We start from the raw sequence: 20,927 nt of genomic DNA, 5'->3' as shown, positions 1-20,927 counted from the left end.
CTATCCATCTATCCATCTATCATTATCTATGTATCTATCATTATCTATTTATCTATCATAATCTATCTACCAGCTATCTACCTACCTACCTACCTATCTATCTATCTATCATTATCTATTTATCTTTCTATCATAATCTACCATCTATCATAATCTACCATCTATCATTATCTATCTCTATCATTATCTATCTCTATCTATGTATCTATCTATCTACCTATCATTATCTATCATTATCTATCATTATCTATCATTATCTATCATTATCTATCATTATCTATCTATCTATCTATCTATCATCTATCTATCATTATCTATTTATCATCTATCATTATCTATCCATCTATCTATCTATCATTATCTATTCATTTGTCATAATTATCTACCATCTATCTACCTACCTACCTATATCTATCTATCATTATCTATTTATCATCTATCATTATCTATCCATCTATCTATCTATCTATCTATCATTATCTATTTATCTTTCTATCATAATCTACCATCATTATCTATCTCTATCATTATCTATCTATCATTATCTATCTATCTATGCTATATCATTATCTATTTATCTATCATCTATCATTATCTATTCATCTATGTATTTATCTCTTCTATGGTGAGCTGTCTCAAGGAAAGCGATTGCACGGCGGACAAAAGAAGTGATACAAAGACATGTTGAAAGCCTCTCTCAAGTCCCTGGATATTAACACCATCTCTTGGGAACTTCTGGCGCATGATCAACCGACATGGCGCACCTTGATGTACCAGGGTTGCCAGACATATGAACACAGAAAGACAATCTTGGCACAAGAAAAGTGAGCACTCCGCAAAGCCAGAGCTGTAAATGCTGAAGTAACAGTGTCTACATTTCTTTGTTCAGTATGTGGCAGAACATTCTGTGCTAACATCGGTCTTATTAGCCACCTACGGACACATCGTTGATGGCCCATAACCCACAAGATGTCAAGGTCTTCATCGAAATCGATGGACGAACTATGTATTTATCATCTATCTCATAATCTATCATCTATCATTATCTAACTTCTATCATTATCTATCATCTATCATTATCTATCTTCCATCTATCATTACCTAGCTATCTAGCTATCTATGTATCATATCTATCTATCTGCCTGCCTGTCTGTCTATCTATCATTATCTGCCTGCCTGCCTATCATCTTACCATATTCTCCAAGACCGCCTCTCTTCTTTTGGCTCCTTAAATCGTTTTACTGTGAAAAGACAATATTTATACATATATATATATTTAAAAAATATATGATAAATGGAAACATGTATATAACAACAGTCAGGCTGGTTGAGCTTTAAATAAGTTCCATTCAACGTGTTAAACTTGATATTCCTTATTCAGATCATAATGGCCTACCAGAGATCCAGGATTTAAAGTGAGTAATCACCGCTCTCCTGCCCACTTAGCAGTTCAAAAGCATGCAAATGCGAGTGGATAAATAGGTACTTGGAAAGATGGAGGGCAAGAGAAGAAGGGGACGACAGAGAAGGAGGTGGCTGGATGGAGTCGCTGAAGCAGTAGGCATGAGCTTAAATGGATTCCAGAAGATGGTAGAGGACAGGAAGGCTTGGAGGAACATTGTCCATGGGGGTCGCGATGGGTCAGACACGACTTTGCAACTAACAACAAAATAGATACGTCGGTGGGAAGGTAGCAGCATTCCGTGCTCCTTTGGCGTATAGATATGCTGGCCACATGGCCACGGAAAATGTCTTCAGACAACGCTGGCTCACTCAGCCTCCTAAAGTCAGATATGGCTGGACAGGGAAACCTTTATGTTTTTAATCTCCACTCTATTTTGAAGTACCTACCTGATTGGACCCAATTTTACAACGTTTTTATAGTGGTTGTTAAGAAAATCAATATATTCCTATTGACATTGCTTTGCCAGAAACCAGTAAAAAAAAGTGGAAATTGGCAAAAGAAAAATCATAACCTGTGGTCACATGACCCAGAACATTATAACTGTTGGCCAGTGTAGAGCCAATCACATCTGGATGTGAGCCCTGAAACTTACATAGTAAACTTCAAAATACGAACACAGAATAACAGATTAATCGAATTGGAAGGGACCTTGGAGGTCTTCTAGTCCAACCCCCTGCTCAGGCAGGAAACCCTATACCAGGGGTAGGCAACCTTGGCTCTTTTATGACTCGTGGACTTCAACTCCCAGAATTCCTGAGCCAGCCATGCTGAGGGGAAAGGGAGAGGTTTCCAAGCTGAGCCATGCTGGCTCAGGAATTCTGGGAATTGAAGTCCATGAGTCATAAAAGAGCCAAGGTTGTCTACCCCTGGTCTAGGAGGCTCACCGCTTAGAACAGGAGGACTTAGGCCACGGGTAGGCAACCTTGGCTCTTTTATGACTCGTGGATTTCAACTCCCAGAATTCCTGAACCAGCATGGCTAAGCATGGAAATCTCTCCCTTTCCCCTCAGTATGGCTGGCTCAGGAATTCTGGGAGTTGAAGTCCACGAGTCATAAAAGAGCCAAGGTTGCCTACCCCTGGGCCTATACCATTTCAGACAAATGGCTGTCCAGTCTCTTCTTAAAAACTTCCAGTGTTGGAGCATTTACTGCTTCTGGAGGCAGATGGTTCCACTGGTTAATCATTCTCACTGTCAGGAAATTTCTCCTTAGTTCTAGGTTGCTTCTCTCCTTGGTCAGTTTCCATCCGTTGCTTCTTGTCCTGCCTTCAGGTGCTTTGGAGAAGAGCTTGGGACCAGAATTTTCCACCGCTAAGCGAGGCAGTCATTAAGTGAATCGCCCCCAATTTTACAACTTGTTTTGCTGCAATCACAAAGCGAATTACCACAGTTGCTCAGCGAATCTGCTGCCCTTAATTTAAGCAAGCATCGACTTTGCTTCTCCGAAGCCGGTTGGGAGGCAAATGGTGATCGCAAGGCCTCAAGCCACCTGAAGGAAGTCCCATTTTAAGCCCTGAAATTGTGATGGTGAAGTATTTAAGGTTGAAATGTTGGGTTTGGGCCCTGTTGAGGTGATCTAACCTGGTGGGAATTGAACCAAGTTCAGAGACCACCAAGAACTGAATAAAGTTTGAATGTGTCCATCTCTGAATCTGTACCTTCCATCTGGAGTGGCTTTGATTGACACCCAGGATCTTTTTTTGGGGGGGAAGATAGCCCCTCAAAAACATATCTCGCAGATTTTGTCCCACCTCAGCCCCTCTTTAATTCTAGTCAATACTCCGTAATGCAGAGTCATTATTGAATTAATGCCTATTGTGCAATTAATTATTTCCCTATCAAGCCCCTTTTTGTCATTACTGGCTGTGATAATTACACTGCCTCTGATCACTCTCTCAGATTTAATGAGGCTTGATGAGAAGGCTCACCTCATTAGCTCTCATCATTTCTAAATTGCCATCTTATCACACTTGAAAGCTGGGTGTTCAAGCCATGCTAGACAGGATTCACAAAAGGTATTATTTTCCATTAACGGAAGATTTAAAAACACGATCATCCAGAGATCATCTTACAAGCTGAAAATTCTGGGTTTTTTTCTCTCTCTTTCAAAACCTGTCAACTAGCAAAAACAAAAAAAACAAAAAAACAAGAGTGGGTAGAATTTCAGTTTTTGCTTAAAAAGGAGGGTTTGATGACATCATGAAGATGTCATCTCGCAAAAAGACTCAAACTGCACAACTGGTGTCATTTGCACAATGACGCACAGAGCCTCAAAAAAGTTTGGATCAGAGGTCTACAGGAATGTTTCTATTTCATTTTATGGGAGAAACCGGACATGGCTGAAAAGGGAAAAGATTTTTGACATCTAAACAAAATCTAGAGCACCAGGAAAAGGTCCCTTCACTGCTCACCTTATATGGTGAGACAAGTGGAATATAAATCAGAAAACCCACATTTGATCTCTTAAGATATTCAATAAAGCAGTACATTGAACATTTTGAAATGTATTGTGCATTGCCCAGAGTTCCTCTGTGAGTGAGATGGGCAGTTTTTAAATATGATGGATGGATGGATGGATGGATGGATGGATGGATGGATGGATGTAGAAATAGCTGTAGATATAGACATAGAGAGAGATGATAGATAGGTGGATAGATGATAGCTAGATAGCAACAGATAGATAGACAGATAGATAGATAGATAGATAGATAGATAGATAGATAGATAGATAGATGATAGATAGATAGATAGATAGATAGATAGATAGATAGATAGATAGATAGATAGATAGATGGGAGGAAGGAAGGATAGATAGATAGATAGATAGATAGATAGATAGATAGATAGATAGATAGATAGATAGATGGAAAGAAAGAAGGAAGGAAGGAAGGAAGGATAGATAGATAGATAGATAGATAGATAGATAGATAGATAGATAGATAGATAGATGGAAAGAAAGAAGGAAGGAAGGAAGGAAGGAAGGATAGATAGATAGATAGATAGATAGATAGATAGATAGATAGGACGGAAGGAGGGAGGGAGGAAGGAAGGAAGGAAGGAAGATAGGATAGATACAGATAGATAGATAGATAGATAGATAGATAGATAGATAGATAGATAGATAGATGAACAGATAAATAAAATGGAACCTAGAGATAAGTGGGATGTCTATGGAGATTCTCCATCATCCAGGTCATGGTTGTCCCAAAGATGCTTCTTCACAAGGTTACTGGACTTTTTTGTTTTTTCTTTGAAGACGTTTCACTTCTCATCCAAGAAGCTTCTTCAGCTCTGACTGGACGGGGGTGGAATGGAAGGAGTCTGTGTTGTCTGTGTTGCAGACTCATCCCCAACAGCCTGCGCCTGTCTCCAACAGACGAGACCCAGAGCGGAAAACATCCTGCAGCCAAGAAGGCCCCACACCCATTTGCACCACTCAGGTGACCCTGAGGACACCGACAAACCTCCAAGTGGTCTCAGTGACCCTCTAAAAGAAGGCAAATGACCAGCTGTCTGCAAGGAGTATAAATCCCTCCATTCCCCACCATCCAGTCAAGAGCAGAACAAGCTTCTTGGATGAGAAGCAAAACGTCTTCAAAGAAAAACAAAGAAAGTCCAGTTGCTTCCTGAAAAAACATCTTTGGGACAACCATGACCTGGATGATAGACATTAAGGTCTAATCTTCTCTCCCGTACATTGGTAAATGTTTTACTACTGCAATTGATTCCACAGACACAACCATCCTGGTTTCTTGGCTATGACACAATAATAGTTTGACACTCACTTTGTTTGTTTGTTTGTTTGTTTGTTTTCAATTTCCAGGTCTAACTTCTGGCTTATCATCGTGAGATGACCTAGCTCAGGGGTAGGCAACCTTGGCTCTTTTATGACTCATGGACTTCAACTCCCAGAATTCCTGAGCCAGCCGTGCTGAGGGGAAACGGAGAGGTTTTCAAGCTGAACCATGCTGGACCAACTCCCAGAATTCCTGAGCCAGCCGTGCTGAGGGGAAAGGGAGATGTTTCCAAGCTGAGCCAGGCTGGCTCAGGAATTCTGGGAGCTGAAGTCCACGAGTCATAAAAGAGCCAAGGTTGCCTACCCCTGGTCTAGGAGGCTCACTGCTTAGAACAGGAGGACTTAGGACAGGGGTAGGCAACCTTAGCTCTTTTATGATTGGTGGACTTCAACTCCCAGAATTCCTGATCCAGCCATCTGAGGGGGGGAGAGAAGTTTCCAAGCTGAGCCATGCTGGCTGAGGAATTCTGGGAGTTGAAGTCCACCAGTCTTAAATTAGCCAAGATTGAGGAGCCCTGATATAGGGCAGGGATAGGCAACCTCGGCTCTTTTTTTGACTCGTGGACTTCAACTCCCAGAATTCCTGAGCCAGCATGGCTCAGCTTGGAAACCTCTCCCTTTCCCCTCAGCATGGCTGGCTCAGGAATTCTGGGAGTTGAAGTCCACGAGTCATAAAAGAACCAAGGTTGCCTACCCCTGGCCTAGCTGGTTCTTTTCCATTCAAGTACCAACCATTCCTGCATCTATTTAGCTTCCCAGCAGAGACACACAGGTGCTCCTACCTGTTGAATCAACTTACTGTGGCACAGCAAATCCTGAATTTGCCACTAATTTCATAACTGTACTTCGGAGGGAATTATAGCTCAGAGACCAGACAAACCATCTTACATGCGGGAGAGTCCCAGATTCAATTTTCATTTTAAAAAGATCTGTAAATTGATGATGATTTTATCTTGACAGGACTCGGGACTCTGAACTTAGCAACAAGGTACTTGCTGAATTCCAAGGCTGAAATCAGGAAAACAGCTGTAGAGTCCTCAACGTATGACCACAACTGAGCTCCAAATTTCCTTTGCTAAGCCAGACAGATTTAAGTGAGCTTTGCTCCATTTTATGACCTTCCTTTCCATAGTTGTTGTGGATCACTAAAGTTGTTAAGTTAGTAACAGGGTCATTAAGGAAAACTGGCTTTCCCATTGACTTTGCTTGTCAGAAGGTCGCAAAAGGGCAGTGGTGGGATTCAGCCGGTTTGCACCAGTTCGGGAGAACCGGTAGGTAATTTTTTGTTGACTTTGGAGAACCGGCTGAATGTACACCGCTTCTGGAAGTCCATTTTAGGCCTTGGAGGCCTGGAGGAGACCTCCCAGGCCTAGAACAGCCCGCCGGAAGTGTGTGGATGCCACTTCCAGAAGTCCGTTCTAGGCCTTGGAGGCCTGGAAACCTCCAAGGCCTAGAACGGCCTGCCAGAAGTGCATAGATACCACTTCTGGAAGTCTATTCTAGGCCTTTGAGGCCTGGAGGAGACCTCTCAGGCCTAGAACAGCCCACCGGAAGTGTGTGGATGCCACTTCCGGAAGTCCGTTCTAGGTCTTGGAGGCCTGGAGACCTCCAAGGCCTAGAATGGCCCGCCAGAAGTGCGTAGATACCACTTCTGGAAGTCCATTCTAGGCGTTGGAGGCCTGGAGGAGACCTCCCAGACCTAGAACAGCCCGCCGGAAGTGCGTGGATGCCACTTCCGGAAGTCTATTCTAGGCCTCGGATGCCCAGGCCCAGAATGGACTTCTTGAAGTGGCATCCATGCAGAGAACCAGTTGTTCAAGTATTTGAATCCCACCCCTGCAAAAGGGGATCACATGACACACACACACACACACACACCCAGCACACCTCAACCGTCATAAATATGAGCCAGTTGCCAGGCATCCCAATTTTGATCATGCGACCACGGGGAGGCTGCCATGGTCCTGAGTGTGAAAAACAGTCATAAGACCTTTTTTTTTTTTCAGGGCCATTATAACTTTGAACGGTCACTAAACAGACGGTTGTAAGTCAAGGACTACTTATATCATGTAGCCCTTGATTTCTCGGCTTCTCTTCCTTACAAATGCATTTCCTAACAGATTGGGAAATGGTCCAATGTTTAAGCAGATTTTAAAATCAAATCACAGGAAAAAAAAAAAAAGAGGCCTCCAGCTATCAAGAGATATTTGGGGTCTCAAGAGCCCCTAATTAAAATGCAAAGAGAAGGATGCTAATTCTCGTGTCCAGTTCGTAGACTTTCTGGGCATCTCGTGTCCAATTCATAAACTTTGGTTAATCATTCTGGAAACAAGATGCTAGGCTGGATACTGTACATTTTTGGTACCCAGCAGGACTGTTTAGCTTCCTCACCATGCAAAAGGAGCCCTGAACTTTGCTTTGTCGACCCCCCCCCCGTGAATAGCGGGGGCTCATCAGTTCCAGACATGAAGAGGCTGCAGAGCTGTCTTCAACCCAGCCCCAGAGACAACATTTCCCCCTCCTGTCTCCTATTCCCATTCAGCTCAGCTTCTCCAGATGGCCAAGTGGGTAAAAACACAATGGGTAAAGACGCCAGAGCAGCTGCCCCAGAGAAAACCAAGCCCAGCCCCACGTTGCCAAGCTGAGATGCCAGATTTGGCAGGGAGGCTTAGGAAAGGAAGGCTGGGTGGATAGGATGGGGGGGGGGCAAAGTTTCTGCCGGAGTCTGAGTTTTCATTACGGATGACCCAATTATAGGCAACCTGGCTGGCCTTGCCACAGAAAATCCACATTTGATCTCTTAAGCTATTCAATAAAGCAGTACATTGAACGTCTTGAAATGTATTGTGCATTGCCCAGAGTTCCTCTGTGAGTGAGATGGGCAGTTTTTAAATATGATGGATGGATGGATGGATGGATGGATGGATGGATGGATGGATGGATGTAGAAATAGCTGTAGATATAGACATAGAGATGATAGATAGGTGGATAGATGATAGCTAGATAGCTAGATAGCAACAGATAGATAGATAGATAGATAGATAGATAGATAGATAGATAGATAGATGATAGATAGATAGATAGATAGATAAGAGAGAGAGAGAGAGATGGATGTAGGTGCATGGATGGATGGATGGATGGATAGGTAGGTAGGTAGGTGGGTGGGTGGATGGAATAAATGATAAAGGTAAGATGACAGATATGATAGATATATCTATCTGTGAGATGATAGATGAGAAATAGACAGATAGGCAGAAGATAGAGATAATGTAGATAGATAGATAGATAGATAAATGTAGATAGAGAAAGGGGAAAGGGGCAATGAGAAAGAGAAAAAGAAATAAGAAAGAGAAGGAAGGGGAAAGGGCAAAAAAGGCAGGAGGGAGAAAACAGGAAGCAAAGGAAGGAGAAAGGCGCAAAGAGAAAAAGAGAAAAACAAACAAGAAAGAAAAGAGAAGGAAAGGAAAAGAGAAAAAAGGAGAAAGGAGCAAAGAGAAAGAAAGAATGAGAAAGACGAGAAGCAAGAAAGAGGTGAAAAAAGAAAATAAAAGAAGAAAGGAGCAAAGAGAAAGGAAGGAAGGAAGGAAGGAAGGAAGAAAAGAGAAAGGAGCAAAGAGAGAGGAAGACAAGAGAAAACGAAAGAAACAAGGGGAAAAAGAAGGAAGGAATGAAAGAAGGAAGAAAGGAAGGAAGGAAAGAAAGGAGCAAAGAGAGAGAAAGACAAGAGAAAGGAGCAAAGAGAGAGAAAGTGAAAAAACAAGGGGAAAAAGGAAGGAAGGAAGGAGAAAGGAGTAAAGAGAGAGAAAGACAAGAGAAAGCGAAAGAAAAAAGGGGGGGAAAGGAAGGAAGGAAGGAAGGAAGGAAGGAAGGAAAGAAGGAAGGAAGGAAGGAAGGAAGGAAAGAGAAAGGAGCAAAGAGAGAGAAAGTGAAAGAAACAAGGGGAAAAAGGAAGGAAGGAAGGAAGGAAGGAAGGAGAAAGGAGTAAAGAGAGAGAAAGACAAGAGAAAGCGAAAGAAAAAAGGGGGGGAAAGGAAGGAAGGAAGGAAAGAAGGAAAGAAGGAAGGAAGGAAGGAAGGAAGGAAGGAAGGAAGGAAGGAAGGAAGAAAAGAGAAAGGAGCAAAGAGAAAGACAAGAGAAAGCAAAAGAAACAAGGGAGAAAAAGAAAGAAGGAAGGGCAAAGAGAGAAAGTGGGCGAGAAAGGGAAAGCAAAGCCGGCAACACTCACGCATCAGCGTGCTGAAGGCGACCAGGGCCAGCAGCGCCTGCACAAAGACCCCGAAGCGGTCGAGTAGCGCCCCGGGGCCGCACCCCTGCGGGCGGATCTTGACGCGCGTCAAGTTGGCCGCCGGCAGCTCGTCTGAGACCAGCGCCATCCCGGACCGAAGGCCAGCAGCCCGGAACCGCCAAGCAGAAGCACCAGCACCAGCACCAGCACCAGAAGCAAGTAGCGGCTCAGACGCGGCTGCGGACCCGGGACTCGCACCCCGGCAGGCTCAAAGTAGCGACGCTTCCTCCGGGAAGGGCTAATAAGGCTCCCCCGGGGAGGGCGCGGCTCAGAGGGAGGCAGCCACGCCCGCCTCGCAGCCGGAGCTTTGGGCTTGTTGGATACGGGCTTCATGTTAATCAGATCTGGGGGTGGGGTGGAGGCGCCCGGGGATCCCCTCTGCTTCCAAGCCAAGCCACGACCTGCGGAAATCGGCTCGATGCTTCCCCACGACAGCTTGATCCGCGACTGAATGAACCACTCATTTCCTCTGGACCCGCTTTCGGAAAGCAACAGGGTTGCATTTGCTGCAAAGGCTGGTTCGCCATGCGCGGGACTGGTTTTGGGGGGGGGGGAGGAGGGGGGGGTCTTCTTCTCGTAGCCCCGGATTTGGATTTGAATTTGGGGACCTCGGGGCTGCAGAGTCTTGCGTGCTGCAAAGCGCCGAGCGACTCAAAAGGGCAACCCAGTCTCCATAGATCTGCATAATTGATTGGCGGATCAATTTCTGGTGGCTCGGAGTTTTTCCAGAGCACCTCCGGTTGAACCACTGATGGATCCTCCGTAGGGAGAGGAAATATATCTTTGGGCCTGAAAAGGAGGACTACACCATCCCAGCAGGGCAGGGGAGTCCAAAGTTGGCAACTTTTAAGACTTGTGGACTTCAACTCCCAGAATTCCCCAGCCAGCATGACTGACAGAGGAATTCTGGGAGTTGAAGTCCACAAGTCATAAAAGGGCCAAGTTTGAAGACCCTTGATGTAAGGCAGTGTTTCCCAAACTTGACAATTTTAAGGCATATGGACTTCAACTCCCAGAATTCCCCAGCCAGCATGGCTGATAGAGGAATTCTGGGAGTTGAAGTCCACAAGTCATAAAAGGGCCAAGTTTGAAGACCCTTGATGTAAGGCAGTGTTTCCCAGACTTGACAATTTTAAGGCATGTGGACTTCAACTCCCAGAATTCCACAGCCAGCGTTTGCCTTAAAATTGTCAAGTTTGGGAAACACTGATGTAAGGGAAGGCTGTTTCTCTACCTTGGCTCCTATTTAATAGAATAACCATGACTGACTGAGGAATTCTGGGAGTTAAAGTCCACAAGTCTTAAAGCGGCCGAATTTGGAGAAAGCTGAAGTGGGGTTTACTAGCTGTTGGGATAGTGATGGGTCCTTGGTGTTCCCGGAGCTTAGTTGTCTTCTTGCAGATGTTTCATGACCCAACTAGGTAACGTCGTCAGTGCTAGAAAGGTGTGGGGTTTACTCTTATTTTATATTCTAGCGCAGGGCCTGGCTGAGGAATTCTGGGAGTTGAAGTCCACAAGTCTTAAAAGTGGCCAAGTTTGAAGACCCCTGCCCTAGTGGCTTGCCCTGTCAGGATTGGTGGGGGTGGTCAAGAAAACTATGGGAAACTTTCAACCTTCCAGATGTTGCTGAACTACAGTTCCCAGAATTCCTTGGAAGAAATGCTGGATCTGTCTGATAAAATTTTTTTCCTTGCCACCTTGGAGAAAAGTGTGGCTAGCAACTCAAGATCAGAAAAGAAGATTAGGGGAGTCTGCAAAAAATTCAAGATGGTGCCTATGATTCATTAAAACCCATAAAATGGGTGGAGCTTCAATCGCACTATTGTGGCCCTCGTCTTACGTTTTCACACTCTGTAGACAGCCCAGAGCCAATTCTGGATTTTGTAGCATTTTCTATGGTCCCACAACATGCCGGTCCATGCTTAATTGAATCATGGTTTATTGAATTAACCCAACAGCCTCACTTCACCTAAGACTTGAACTAACTTCGCAGAATGCTTCTAAAGCCACCTTCTCCACTTAGATACCGTATCTCCAGATGGGAAATTGAGTCCAAAACATCTGGAGGGACCCAGTCTAAATTCATTCCCTCTTCCTTTCCCTTCCTCATTTTGGCAAACAGATGTTTCAAGCACGATTTACTATAACGCAGCATTCCCATAGATCAGTGGTTCTCAACCTTTTTAATGCCGCGACCCCCAACCGGTCGTAAGTCGAGGACTACTCAACCGGTCGTAAGTCGAGGACTACTCAACTGGTGCAGCACCGTTTGCAGAATGGGACTTTTGGCGGGCTCAGCAGGGCAGAGACAGCCTGGACAATTCCTATTGGCTTTTGAAAGCCAATAGAATTAGACTCTATTCAAGAGAGTCTATTCTATTGGCTTTCAAAAGCCAATAGAATAAAAGGGAGTAGCACAGCTAAGGAAAAGGGGGAAAAAATGGTGGACTGCGTTGTTTGGCGACCCCCGTGAAATGGTCGTTCAACCCCAAATGGGGTCCCGACCCACAGGTTGAGAACCACTGCCATAGATGCATGATCAGAATTTGAGTGCTTGGCAGCTGGCTTGTACTTACGACAGTTGCAGCATCCCGGAGGTCACGTGATCTCCATTTGCGACCTTCCCAGCCGGTTTCCAACACACAAAGTCAATGGGGGAAGCCGGACTCGCTTAATAACCATGTTTTTCGCTTAATGACTGCATGATTCACTTAATAGCTGCAAGTGACTTGTTAATAACTGTGACAAAACAGGTAAAATCAGGCACGCTCATGTAACAACCACCTTGCTGAACAATGAAAACTGCATTTTGTATTTTGAAGAAAACATGGCTTAAAGCTGGCTAAAAGAAAAACCCTGAATTTGCTTAACACCTCATACTGTATTGCACAATTTGAAACCATGATGTATTGAATAACCCCTAACTGGCAAGGTTTGCGTAACAGGCTGAACTGTGATATGTATAATAATAACAACAACAACAACAACAACAATGGAAGGGACCTTGGAGGTCATCTAGTCCAACTCCCTGCTCAGGCAGGAAACCCTATACCATTTCAGACAATCAGTGGAACAACCTGCCTCCAGAAGCTGTGAATGCTCCAACACTGGAAGTTTTTAAGAAGAGACTGGACAGCCATTTGTCAGAAATGGTATAGGGTTTCCTGCCTGAGCAGGGGGTTGGACTAAATGACCTCCAAGGTCCCTTCCAACTTTATTATTATTATTATTATTATTATTATTATTATTATTATTATTATTATTATTATTATTATTCAGAAAATGGGGCAAAATTCGCTTAACAACTGTCTTGCTTAGCAACAGAAATTATATGCTCAGTTGTGGTCAGCCAGCTACGAATCCATCTGGTGGTGATGCTGTCTAACCCACATTTGTCTATCTTATCAAGTAGTAGACTGTGGTCTACTTTATCAAATGCCTTCCCGAAGTCCCATTAAACTATATCCACAGCATTCCTCTGGTCCTCTAATTTTGTCACTTGGTCAAAGAACGCAGTAAGATTTGTCTGGCATGATCTGTTTTTGACAAACCCATGTTGGCGTTTGGTAATGACTTTGTTTGCTTCTGGGTCTTTGCAGATTCATTGCTTGATTATCTTTTCCAGAATCTTCCCAGGTATTGAAGTCAGGCTGATAGGTCTGTAGCAGTGGTTCTCAACCTTTTTAATGCCGTGACCCCCAACCGGACGTAATTCGAGGACTACTCAGCCGGTCGTAAGTCGAGGACTACTCAACTGGTGCAGCACCGTTTGCAGAATGGGACTTTTGGCAGGCTCAGCAGGGCAGAGACAGCCTGGACAATTCCTATTGGCTTTTGAAAGCCAATAGAATTAGACTCTATTCAAGAGAGTCTATTCTATTGGCTTTCAAAAGCCAATAGAATAAAAGGGAGTAGCACAGCTAAGGAAAAGGGAGAAAAAATGGCGGACTGTGTTGTTTGGCGACCCCCGTGAAATGGTCGTTCGACCCCAAATGGGGTCCTGACCCACAGGTTGAGAACCACTGGTCTGTAGTTTCCCACATCTGTTTTTTTTTTCCCTCTCTCCTTTTTTGAAGATGGGAACTACATCAGCTCTTTTCCAGTCCTCTGATAGTTCCCCGATGTGCCATACATACAGAGACACGTTTTGATGAAAGCCTCAGAGCCTATGGAAACTATAAGGCCCAGCCCAGTTCTGCAACAGGATCAGCCTCATGTGAACAGAGGTAAAACTGATACTTCCAGGCTATTTTGAGCACCCTAAAACCTGAACAAGGAGAGGCGATTCTTGTTTATCTAGGCCAGTGTTTTTCAAACATGGCCACTTTTAAGATGTGTGGACTTCAACTCCCAGAATTCTCCAGGCAGCATGTTTAAGGGAATTCTGGAATTATGCTGGCTGAGGAATTCTGGGATTTGGAAGTCCACATGTGTTAAAGCATGCTGACTGCGGAGATCTGGGAGTTGAATTTCACAGATCTTAAAGAGGCCAAGTTTGAAAAACACCCATCTAGGCCAGGGGTCTTTGAACTTGGCCCTGTTGAGTCCGTGGCGGGAAAACAGACACGAGAAGCAGCTGGAGTTCTCAGTTTCATTTATTCAGCGTTCAGCTTACATGAAGATGGCTTCAGCCTCGCCCAAACGCCTCGCAGCCTCTTATATAGGCAACTCCCGGGTAAATGGGTTTCTTTTCCCGCGCCAGCACCCATGCATGCGCACGGCGCTGGCGACAGCCTGTCTGGTCCCGGGCAGCTTTGCACCTGCCCGGGACTGCCTGCAAACGCCCGAGCCGTTTGCAAGGCTCGGGACATAACACCCCTTTCCCCCGGGCTAAAACTACTACCAACATACAACATTTATTTTATATGACATTTTGCTCCCCAGTGCTCCCACTGATTACTGGCTTTTGCCTTGCCAGCAATGTTATGTAATCTTCTAGATACTTAGGAGATTTCTTTGCTCTCTGTGACCTTCTTAGCTCTGGGTTACTGGCATAAGTCCCCTGACTGGAGGGAGGCGTGAGCCTGTTCTCTCTATGTGCCCTGGTGTCTTCCAAGGACTGTGCCCGATGCCTGGCCTGCTTGCTTGCCCAACGGGCTCTTCAGGACAGGGCTTCTGTTTCCTTTGTTGGCCCTGGTTGACCTAACCTAGCTGTAGACCCTCAGGCGCCCTTGAGTGATAGCCGCTGCTGGGCGGCTCTTAAACCTCCTAGGTCCGTCCAAGACCTGTCAGGAGCTGTCCATCCCTGAACCACATTCGTGTTTCGGGCTCGTGTGGGTTTCTGTACTTTCCAAAACTCAGGTGTTCCCTGATTTGTGCTAGGGTTGTTGTAGTCGGGACTTGGTTCCTCGACTAGCTCTGTGTATGTTTGACCCCCTGTAGGATTTGGGGTAAGGTCAGGCCAACTTTGGGGATTGTGTGCCAGCTCTCTTGCGGGGAATGAGTTGTTGGGATGCCCCCCCGGGTATCCTCCGTGACTGGAGTGCTGTGTGATGTGTGTGGAAAGTGAGTATTCCCCAGGGGTGACTCCCTGGCTGGAGTAAGCGTGAGTGCCTGTTTGTGTGGGTAAGCTCCATGACTTCCTTTTCGGAGCAAGTGCGGAATCTGGGGACGGGCCGTTTGTGGCTCCCTCAGTGGAGATGGGCAGTAACTCTTGCCCTTCCCTTTGCTCCAAAGGGTCCCCCTCCCTCCCTGGAAAAGACCCAGGAGTCTCAGCAGAAAAGTCTCGCCTAGAGCGAAGTTGGTCGATGTGCCGACGCAGGACACGACCGTTGTCCAGGGCAACCTCGTAGGAGAGAGGACCTGTGATCCTGGACACAGAATCGGGGACCCATGTATGACCAGGCCCGTAATTGCGAGCCCAAACCGGGGCACCCACAAGTAGTTGTCTAGGTGCCCTAGGATGTGAGGTAGATGAAGGCAGTCTGTCCGGATGCAACCGGTCAAGTTTAGTAGTAAGTTGACGCCCCCAACGAAGTTCAGCTGGGCTTCTCCCTGTAGAAGTGGACGGTGTGGTGCGATAAGAAAGGAGAAAGTCAGCCAACCTGTGATGCCAGTCCCCGTAGGTGAGTCTCTTCAAGGCGTCCTTTGTGATGCGCACCATGCGTTCAGCCATACCGTTGGTGGACGGGTGAAAAGGCGCAGACGTGGCATGACGAATCAGGTTTGCCTGTAAGAAAGCTTGGAATTCGGAGGAGGTGAATTGAGGGCCGTTGTCGGACACAATGACATCTGGCAGCCCGTGTGCAGCAAAAATCCCCCTCAGTACCTGAATAGTCTTTGCAGTGGTGGTGGATGAGACAGGCACAACCTCAAGCCATTTTGAATGGCTGTCAACAAGGACCAAGAAGAACTGGCCCTGAAAGGGCCCAGCGTAGTCAATGTGCACCCTAGACCATGGGGACTGTGTTTCCTCCCATCTATGCACAGGAGCTTGGGGCATCTCTGGGCGAGATCGTTGGCACAGGTGGCATGCGTGTACCTTAGCCTCAATATCTTTATCTAAAGCAGGCCACCACAAGTGGCTGCGTGCAAGAGCCTTCATACGAACAATGCCAGGATGACCCTCGTGGAGGGATTCTAAGACCCTAGTCCTCATTGAGGTGGGAATGACAACTCTGTTTCCCCAAAGCAGACAACCCTGAGAAAGGGACAGTTCGTTTCTTTTGGACCAGAAACTCTGAAACTCAGGACTAGGGCAGTGCTCAGGCCACCCGGACAGGACCCAGGAGCGGACACGTGAAAGTGTGTGATCTGTACCTGTTTCAGCGGTAACATCCCTGGCACTAAGAGGGAGCTCGGGCAAGGCTTGGATTGATAGAATGTTGACAGCTGGCGCGGGGTCAGCTTCTACTACTGGCAGAGGCAATCTACTGAGGCCATCAGCATGGCCCATTTCTTTCCCAGGCTTGTGGAGTAATGAAAAATCATATGCAGACAAGAAAATAGACCACCTAAGCATTCTAGGGGAAATGATGTGGGGAGTCTGCTTACGTGTGGTAAACAGTCCCAGCAGAGGCTTATGGTCAGTGAAGACCGTGAAATGCCTGCCATATAGAAAATCGTGGAATTTTTTAATTCCAGCAACAACAGCCAGAGCCTCCCTGTCTATCTGAGCGTAGTTGCGCTCGGCAGAAGACAGTGTTCTGGAGTAGTATGCAATGAAATGATGGACAGGGCAGACCCTGTGTCTAGTTCCATAGATAATGGAACCCCTTGTAGCTTCACGTTGAGTGACAGCTTTTTCTTCATGGGCTTGTGTGTGCCTGTTCTACAGATGCTTCTTCGCGAAGCGCAAAAACCTACCCTATTCTGGCTGGGGAATCTGGTACCCTTCAGGCGGTCTTCTTGGGGTTGTGCCTTTCGTCGGCCCAGGCACACAGCTGCAATATGCCCTTGTTTACCGCATGTCCGGCAGGTAGCGGAGCGGAACTTGCAGTCGGTTCTCCTGTGGCGACCTCCACAGTCGATGCACTTGAGCGGAGCCGAAGAGCTTCCCTTCTGGTTTTCTTCCCTCGCGGGGTGTAGACGGTCGACTTCCTCGTCCGGATCCTCCTCGGAGTTTCGTCGGACGTCTTCCTGGTGCACGGACGCACCCTCTGCACTGTTTCTGATCGGCCGCATGTTTTTGACGGCGCCGCCTGCTGCTTCTTCTGCGGTGACTTCCCTTAAGGCTTCTTGGAAGGATAATTCTTCCTTTGCGAAAAGTCTCTGTTGTAGCTCGCGATGCCTTAACCCGCACACGAATCGGTCCCTCAGTCGTTCCTCGAGGTCCTTGAATTCACAGGGCTTGGCAGCCTTCCGTAACGCGGCGATGTATTCCTTGGCTGACTCACCGGACCGTTGATCTCTTTGTTCGAAGGTGTGGCGCCATGAGATAACGGACACCCTGGGGTTGAAGTGCTCCTTCAGCAGCTTCTTCAGGTCTGCGTAGCTTACAGACTCTACTGGGACAGGTGCTGCAAGGTTTTCTGCGATTTCGAAGGCGTCTGGGCCGCAAACGCAAAGCAGGGTGGCCGCCTTCAAGCTATCTTCCCTCACTTGGTTTGCCTTGAAGTAGTTCTCCAGTCTGGATACGTAGGACTCCCACCGCTCTGGATGTGAGACGTCGAATTCCGAAAGCCTTCCGATTTTCGCCATCTTCGGATCTTCAGGAGACGGTCTATCAGCCAGCCTACCCCCGAAGGCGCACCGGATTGGCGGGCAGCTGCCGAGTCGACGCCGTTCCTCTTTCGCCGCTCAGGACTCCTTGGGTAAGCTTACACTTCTTCCTTTCCAGGTAGTGCAAGGCATCCCATCCTCGTCGCCAGTGTTGATTCCGTGGCGGGAAAACAGACACGAGAAGCAGCTGGAGTTCTCAGTTTCTTTTATTCAGCGTTCAGCTTACAGGAAGATGGCTTCAGCCTCGCCCAAACGCCTCGCAGCCTCTTATATAGGCAACTCCCAGGTAAATGGGTTACTTTTCCTGCGCCAGCACCCGCGCATGCGCACGGCGCTGGCGACAGCCTGTCTGGTCCCGGGCAGCTTTGCACCTGCCCGGGACTGCCTGCAAACGCCCGAGCCGTTTGCAAAGGCTCGGGACATAACAGGCCCCTTGATGACTTGTGGACTTCAACTCCCAGAATTCCTCAGCCAGGCACGCCGGCTGTGGAATTCTGGGAGTTGAAGTCCACAAGTCATAAAAGGGCCAAGTTTGAAGACCCCTGTCTTAAATCTAACAAACAAAATGGAGGCTGGCTGAGGAATTCTGGGAGTTGAAGTCCAGAAGTCATAAAAGGGCCAAGTTGGAAAACCGCTGTCTTAAATCTAACAAACAAAATGGAGGCTGGCTGAGGAATTCTGGGAGTTGAAGTCCACAAGTCATAAAAGGTCCAAGTTTGAAGACCCCTGTCTTAAATCTAACGAACAAAATGGAGGCTGGCTGAGGAATTCTGGGAGTTGACGTCCGCAAGTCATAAAAGGGCCAAGTTTGAAGAACCCTGTCTTAAATCTAACAAACAAAATGGAGGCTGGCTGAGGAATTCTGGGAGTTGAAGTCCAGAAGTCATAAAAGAGTCAAGTTTGAAGACCCCTGTCTTAAATCTAATGAATAAAACGGAGGCTGGCTGAGGAATTCTGGGAGTTGAAGTCCACAAGTCATAAAAGGGCCAAGTTTGAAGACCTCCGCCTTAAATTGCCTCCTCTAGCCATTTTCAGCCCATCTCTCTGTCCTGTCTCTCACCTTGAGGCTTTTTAGTTCTTACACATAATAGAATGATGCAACTTGTTTTATGACTTATTTGTCTCTGTCTGACTACATCGCCATACTTTCTGTCTCTCTAGCAAAGCTCTTGAGGAAAATTATAATTTACAATAAGGATGTTCAATGTAAACAACATGACCCAAAAGAACGTGAATAGGAAGAGAAGAGCTAAATTATGCACAGACATGCTCTCTATACAGAAAGGCTTGTAATGCACATTAAACCAGAACATTATCTTGACTTAATATTTCAACGGGGGCTACATTGAAAAACCAGATTTATGCCTCAACATGGTGCATGGCATTGACAAAACTTCATTAAAAACACCGCATAGCTTAGTATGATGCCGTGATACAGAAATGCAGCTGGCTGAAATGTTGTAGATATAAAAATTTATCTTCTGAACAGGTTTATTTATTTGTGGGAAATAAGATAACCTTTATTGTCATTTTTTTTTTACTGTGGGCACAACGGCACCACATCAAAAATGAAATTTAGTTGCCTGCTCTCAATGTGAAACACATACATGACACACACCTAAATATACTATATATAACGTATGTATAGACCCACACCCCTGCATATACATAACAAATGAATATTAAATACTGTCCATCTTGAATATATAACGGAAGGAGGAAGCTTGAGAGTTCACAAGGTTAATGCTGTATGGCAGGGCTTTTCAACCTTTTCACCCATTGTACCACTTTTAGGATATGGCAACATCTGAGTACCACCAGTCGCCTAGCAAGGTATCAAAAACTTGATGACCAAAAAAAAAGGGAAAAAATAATAAAGTACAGGTAGTCCTCGACTTACAACAGTTCGCTTAGTGACTGTTCGAAGTTACAATGGCACTGAAAAAAGTGCCCCCCAAGCCACAGCCGAGCAAGACAGCTGCCTGCCCACCCGGCGGCACTCTTCCTCCTGTCCGAGGTTTTCATTGCTGTGAGCATTTCTGTTGAGGATTCACAGTGGGGGTGGGGTGGGGGTTGTTTGGTTTTCATTCCCCCCCCATCTGCTGGTTGGTTGCAGCAGGCTTTGGTCACTTCACAAGACCCTGGGACACTGTGACCGTCATAAATATGAATCAGTTGCCAAGCATCTAAATGTAAATCACAAGACCCTGGAGATGCTGCAACATTCCAGCTGATCGGCACTTCTTCTGGGCTCAGCAGAAGTGTCAGGATCAGTGCTGCTTTCCAGCTGACTGGCGCTTCTTCAGGGCTCAGCAGAAGCACCAGGATCAGCGCCGAGCTCCAGCTGGAGCCTGGCGCTGATCTTGGTGCTTCCACTGAGCCCTGACATCCCCGAAGAAGTGCTGATCCTGGCGCTGAGCCCTGAAATCCCCGAAGAAGCGCTGATCCTGGAGCTTCCGATGAGCCTTGACAGCCCTGCAGCTCCAGCCATCTCTCGCTCAGGCTCGTGCAGTTCTGCCACTGGTTCAGCTCATTCTCCTCCCCTGCTTTTTTAGGATGGTCGTGTACCACCTACCAGGTGCCAATGTACCACAGGTGGTACCTATACCACTGGTTGAAAAGCCCTGCTGTATGGAACGAAACTATGGCTGAATGCTGGATGTTCTGCTATGGATACCACAAAGCCTCCTCCCAGAAGGTAACAAGGAAAACAGATCATGAAGAGGATGTGTAGTGTCCCAGATAATCTTGCAGACCCTGCTCAAGCATCGCTTCTGTGCCACGTCCTGGATGGGAGGGAGGAACTGCCAATAATCTTTTCTGCCGTCCTCACCACTCTCTGCACCGCCTTCCTGTCCGAAGCAGGGATGCTTCCAAACCAGACTGTGATGCCATATGACAGGATGCTCTCGATCGTTTCCCTGTAGAAAGTGGTCAGGACAGGGGAAGGAAGATGTGCTTTTCTCATGGACACAGAAAATGCAGGTGCTGCTGTGCCCGCTTCACCAGTGTCTCACTGTTGAGCGACCAAGCCAGCCTACTCGCTAGCTGCACACCCAGGAATTTGATGCTGGTAACCATCTCCACAGGTGAATCATTAATGCACAGAGAAGTGTGGCTGTGCCTGCCTTTTCTGAAATCGACAATGACTTCTTTGGTTTTTCCGCTATATAACTTGGAGGGGAGAATGAATTCCACTGATGTAATTTAAATAAGACTAGT

The 20,927-nt window shown here is 46.4% G+C and overlaps 1 protein-coding gene across 1 annotated transcript in view; it reads right to left on the bottom strand.

The window, feature by feature from the left end:
* Window positions 1-9,985, bottom strand: part of LOC120320080 (store-operated calcium entry regulator STIMATE-like) — a 44,764-nt gene extending 34,779 nt beyond the window's left edge. The window contains exons 1-2 of the mRNA XM_039369522.1: window positions 9,486-9,985; window positions 1,193-1,241 (exon numbers count right to left, since the gene is read on the bottom strand). Coding sequence (XP_039225456.1) covers window positions 1,193-1,241; window positions 9,486-9,633 — 197 coding nt within the window. The 5' untranslated portion in view covers window positions 9,634-9,985. The remainder of the gene's footprint in view (window positions 1-1,192; window positions 1,242-9,485) is intronic.
* Between the last annotated feature and the right edge of the window lie 10,942 nt (window positions 9,986-20,927).

Source organism: Crotalus tigris, unplaced genomic scaffold (assembly GCF_016545835.1).
Source record: "Crotalus tigris isolate CLP2741 ecotype Arizona unplaced genomic scaffold, ASM1654583v1 scf7180000021160.8983255:1529534, whole genome shotgun sequence".
Taxonomy (NCBI): Eukaryota; Metazoa; Chordata; class Lepidosauria; order Squamata; family Viperidae; genus Crotalus; species Crotalus tigris.
Note: the sequence above shows the minus strand (reverse complement) of the source record. Positions and strands in the feature narration are given on the sequence as shown.